The sequence below is a fragment of the Ctenocephalides felis genome, unplaced genomic scaffold (assembly GCF_003426905.1).
Source record: "Ctenocephalides felis isolate EL2017-DRISC unplaced genomic scaffold, ASM342690v1 CF-g0.4_SCAFFOLD_03595, whole genome shotgun sequence".
Lineage (NCBI taxonomy): Eukaryota > Metazoa > Arthropoda > Insecta > Siphonaptera > Pulicidae > Ctenocephalides > Ctenocephalides felis.
Window position 1 is genome coordinate 7,488 of NW_020539749.1, and position 5,820 is coordinate 13,307.

At 27.3% G+C, this 5,820-nt stretch overlaps 1 protein-coding gene across 2 annotated transcripts; it reads right to left on the reverse strand.

The window, feature by feature from the left end:
• Positions 1-2,506: 2,506 nt before the first annotated feature.
• On the reverse strand, positions 2,507-5,589 carry LOC113390689 (ribonuclease H2 subunit B-like). Of its 2 annotated transcripts, none has more exons than XM_026626883.1 (5): positions 5,462-5,589; positions 5,184-5,368; positions 4,920-5,077; positions 4,686-4,839; positions 2,507-2,802 (listed from the first exon to the last, which is right to left on the reverse strand). In XM_026626883.1, exons 2-5 carry the CDS (start codon positions 5,281-5,283, stop codon positions 2,507-2,509), a joined length of 708 nt encoding a protein of 235 aa, XP_026482668.1. In that variant the 5' UTR covers positions 5,284-5,368; positions 5,462-5,589. The 2 variants fall into 2 exon arrangements, with proteins under 2 accessions (XP_026482668.1, XP_026482667.1); XM_026626882.1 differs by having other exon boundaries at positions 5,184-5,393; positions 5,462-5,559.
• Positions 5,590-5,820: the final 231 nt, after the last annotated feature.

Below are 5,820 nucleotides of genomic sequence, written 5' to 3' on the forward strand. Positions count from 1 at the left end.
GATATTTTGGATTTTTCGTAACTTCTGTGTGTATGTGAATTTAAAAAGGACAAGCAACTTGAAAAACTGTTGGGAAAATTACAAAAAGGACTCTACTGACGAGTAAATTTTATATCTAGAGAGAAAATTAGAAGAAAAGGGACTCTACTGACGAGCAAATTTAATATCTAGAGAGGAAATTAGAAGAAGAGGATTCTACTGACGAGCAAATTTAATATCTAGAAAGAAGAATAGACGAAAAGGACTCTACTGACGAGCAAATTTAATATCTAGATGGAAAATTATTAGAAAAAGGACTCTACAGACGAGCAAATTAGAAGAAAAGGACTTTACTGACAAGCAAATTTATTATCTAGAGAGGAAATTAGAAGAAAGGGAGTCTACAGACGAGCAAATTTAGTACCTAGAGACAAAATTAGAGGAAAAGGACTCTACTTACGAGCAAAACTAAGAAAAATGAAAAATGACTGCAAAATCCGATCTAGTAATGCTCCTGCATGATTATTTAAAATCTTATTATTTTTGTTGTTTCTCTATAAAGATGTAAATAACGTTCCAGAAACCATTTCAGAACATGTTAGGGAAAATAAAGTTTTAGAAAAAGACAGAAAGTAAGAGATTTTTCTATTAATCATCATGCAGAAGAATTACTAGATCGATGATTTTATCGTTTTCTTTATTTTTCTCCTTTTTTCGCAACTTTTTTTTTATTTTGTGGACCCTATGATCATTACAAATTATTATGGTTGATTCACTTCAAAAAGGGAATTATATTGGGAGGCAGGAAAACAAGTAGACATGTAAACAGGTATACAGGTGAATTATATACCAATCAAATTACTATTAATTTTCATTTTCTCTCAAGGCGAAATGCCACTTGCACCTAGTTTCAGTATTTTCAGGACAAAGAAAACAATAATGTTATATCCGGAACTGAAGATGACAATTGGTTATAGATCAAGAAGGTGACGAGATTCGAGAATAAGAACAAGGTAATTTTTTTTCTGACTTTTTACTAGTTAAATAATTTATTCATCAATGTACAAAAATTATTACTTCATATTATCAAAGAAATTTTTAAAAGTGCTTTCTGTATTCTTATTCTAATAAAAAAGACCGTTTAAACGATACCCCACATGATATAAAACGTACAATCTAAAATTTTTGAAGTAAAACTTCTTTAAGCTAGTTTATTAAAGATGCATGAAAAGTGTATATTTTGTGGACAAATCGCATAATTACAAAAGTTTTATACTTGACACACTTGAAAGAAAAGCGCAATAAATTTTAACATTCTTATATTTTTTGCATTAAAGTATGGTTTTGTATCAAATGTTTTTATTCCAATATGATAATTTTTTGAGAAAATCGTGTTCTACTCGTTGAGACCTTTCAAACGATACCCCACATGATATAAAAGATACAATGTAAAAATTTTGAAGTAAAACTTCTTTACTCATCTTTGCTATAAATTCGTAAAGAGTATAATTTGTGGACAAATCACATAAGTAATTTTAGTATTCGCTACACAAGTTTTACACCTCACATTTTTTTACATAAAAAATCGATAAATTTTAACATTCTGATATTTTTTGCATTAAAGTATGGTTTTGTATCTAATGTTTTTATTCCAATATGATAATTTTTTGAGAAAATCGTGTTCTACTCGTTGAGACCTTTCAAACGATACCCCACATGATATAAAAGATACAATGAAAAAATTTTGAAGTAAAACTTCTTTAAGATCGTTTACTAGAAATTCATTAAAAGTGTATATTTTGTGGACAAATTACATAGTTAATTGCAGTATTCATATTCTATTGAAAAAGACCTTTCAAACGACACCCAACATGCCGAAAAAATACAACTTAAATTTTATGAAGTAAAACTTTTTTAAGATCGTTTACTACAAATTTATTAAATAGTTATATTTTGTGAAAAAACCATATGGTTAATTTCAAAATTTGGATTTTCTTGAAAAAGACCTTTTAAACGACACCCAATATGCCAAAAAACCGCAATTTAATTTTTAAGCAAAACTTCTTTAAGCTCGTTTACTACAAATTTGAAAAAAGTGTATATTTTGTGGACAAACTACATAGTATTCACTACGAAAATTTTACACGAAATTGATATACTTGTTTATCTATGTTTACACCTTACATATTAAAAAAAAAAATCTTATATTTGTTGCAATAAAATATTACGTTTTTATTACAATATACATAATTATTTTTGTTGTGGTAATCGTTATCTACTCATCGAGACCTTTTAAACGATACCCCACAAGCCATACAAGATACAATCTAAATTTTTTGAAGTAAAACTTCTTTAAGCTCGTTTAATAGAAATGCGTGAAAAGTGTATATTTTGTGGACAAATTTTCTTTCTTTATGATTCTTTACTATTTAAAATCATAATCCAACACAAACAAACACACAATTTAAAAAGAAAATAATTTATTCATAATTATACAAAAATTATTACTTCATAATATCACTTAATATTATTTTTTCATGAAAAACGACGATATACTCTTGGTTCCACTTGCAGCCTTGCCCCAAGCCTTCTCTTTCGCAGAAGGAGCCTTCGGTTTTTCTACTTTAATCGGCATTACAAAGTCTTCGGTATCTTTTTCTAATTTGATTTTCTTTGTGTTTTTATCATTTGTCGCTAAAGATTTTCTTTTTTGATTGTCTGGTTGTTCGGTTTCGGGAATTCCTAGATGAACTTTTAACATTTTGCTTAAATCGTAATTTATGTACTCGGATATTATGCCGAAGGCGTAGGCTTTGTAATCATCTGGAAAAAATATAATGATACAAATATATATATATATATATATATATACGAGTATAACAGAATCTTCGATGATGCATGAATCTGACTTGCTTGTTTATATGTATAATAAACAAATGTGCTTTACCCTGTTTTAGTGTTCTCCGCACTCAACAGAGGGTCTAACTGTGCTCAATTTTCAAAGCTAGTAGATTTATTTTGGAATAAGTTTATTAGATTATTTGAACGTGAAATAAGATAGGAAAAAACATAAAATTTGTTGTAAAATTTATTCTCGATTAAGCTTATTTTATTACTTAAAGAAAAAATAAGATAGTAAAAACCAAAAGATTGTAACAGAGCAGTCTAAAGAAGTTTTACTTCAAAATTTTTAGATCGTATCTTGTATGGCTTTTGGGGTATCGTTTGAAAGGTGTAGGCGAGTAGAAAACGATTTTGCACAATAAAATGATTATATTGTAAAGAAACGTAATATTATATTGCAAAAAATATTAGAATGTTAAAATTTGTTTTTTAAATATGTATAGTATAAATCTTTTGAACAAATACTAAAATTAAATATATGATTTGTCCACAAAATGTACACTTTTTACAAATTTGTACTAAACGAGCTTAAAGAAGTTTTACTTCAAAATATTTAGATCGTTTATTTTATGGCTTGTGGGGTATCGTTTAAAAGGTCTCGACGAGTAGAAAACGATTTTCTCAAACAAATGATCATAATATAATGAAAACATTATATAATACATAACCATAATTTATTGTAAAAAATTCCAGACTGTTAAAATTCATCGATTTTTTTTTTCAAATATGTGAGATGTAAAACTTTCGTAACAAATACTAAAATTAACTATGAGATTTGCCCACAAAATATACACTTTTAATAAATTTTTAAACTTCATTCTAAAATTTGAAAGGTATATTTGAATAGAATCCGAATACTGCAATTAACTATGCGATTTATCCATAAAATGCACACTTTTTACGCATTTTTATTAAACGAGCTTAAAGAAGTGTTACTTCAAAAAAATTAAATTGTGTTTTTTTGGCATGCTGAGTATCATTTGAAAGGTATTTTTGAATAGAATCCGAATACTGCAATTAACTATGTAATTTATCCACGACTTGCACACGTTTTACGCATTTTTATTAAACGAGCTTGAAGAAGTTTTACTTCAAAAATTTTAGATTGTACGTTTTATAGCATGTGGGGTATCGTTTAAAAGGTCTCGACGAGTAGATTTTCAAGAAATTATAAACATTATAAATAATAAAAGTGATAACGGACTCTACTGACGAGCAAACTGAAATTAAAGACAAGAGATGGAAAAGGACTCTACTGACAAGCAAATAGAATAAATGACAAGAAATGTAATAAATGACTTAAATAAAAGGCAAGAAGTGAAAAAAGGACTCTACTGACGAGCAAACTAAAATGAAAGACAAAAAATGAAAAAGGGACTTTACTGAGGAACAAAAATAAATAAAAAACAAAAAATGAAAAAGGACTCTACTGACAAGCAAACTGAAATTGAAGACAAAAAATTAAAAGAGACTCTATTGACACATAAACTAAAATTAAAATTTTAGTTTTTTCATATTATATATTTATATAAATCTTACCTAGAATTGAACCCAAGGGTTAATTTACGTGCTACAGTTAGTGGCGCCTCTATCGAGTGCGGAAACAATTTAAATTGCAATCTATTTATACTTCTAAAAATGTTATGGCAAGGCCATGTTACGAAGAACTTTCCATACTAAATATTGACAAGAGCCATGCATTGCATTCATACATCATTACAGAAGAATTTTATATATGATATATATATATATATATATATATATATATATATATATATAATATATATAAATATAATATTTACCATCACAATCTGAAACATCAGCTTCACTTTTAACAAACGAAGCAGACACTGCTCCACTCCCCACATGCAATTTTTTATTTTTCAAAACCTTTGCAATGAGATTAACTTTTGTAGCTAACCAGGACAGGCATTTTTCTTTATTAAATTTATATGCCTAAAATATAAATAAAATAAAATACAAGTAATTATTAATATTAATTTTATAAAACAAAAATATTTGCAGGTCCAAATTACATTCAAGTCCTGAGATCCTTTTCTATCAGCAACTAAACTAAGTTGTTCTGGGGAAGAACATTTTAATAACCTGTCGGTTGCTGGAAAATCTGGATCTTTTAATATTTGATCTAAGGGGGACGCTTGATTTAAACAGGACTCATATAGATATGGAAGGACTAAAAAAAGTGAGTAAAATTATTGTTTTACACACACATATATATATATATATATATATATGTATCATTTATCATATATATGTATCATTTATCATATATCCCTTACTTAAAAATAAAGGATCAATAGGCGTCGACAAATATAAATTCCCATTTGAAGCCACAGTGTCATTTATAAACCACGAACGCTTTGATTCAGAAAACGACATCACTTCTTGTATTTCATGTTGTTTATTGAAAACAAATAAACTTTTCTTGCCGGTGCCTGGGTGCTTCAAAGGAACTATTTCTAAACTGCAACAGTCACCGATGTAAGAATCTATACCAAAAAATAAATAAAATAATTGAAGAAAGATTTTATCACGTTGTGTAAATAGTATATCTTACCTTGTAGTAAAAATATCCACGTCATTATTGACTAGTTTTAATTATATATTTAATAGTACTTACAAAAATTAATTAAAAATAATGTAATGTTAGGTTAGGTCAGGTTTAAATTTACTATCCACTATATTTTTACTTATATTATATTTATATCATAATTTTATTAACAGGACTTCATTTTAAAATGTTTTTATTTCAATTTATAGTCAGTTTCTGTCACTTTTTTGTGATTTTTTTTACACTTTTGGCGGTATTTTAATTGTACCATAAAATTATTCTTGTAGATACACACTCCATTGACAGTTGATTGAAACGTCAAAGTTGAACATAACCTCAAAAAAAGATTCAATAATTTAATAAGT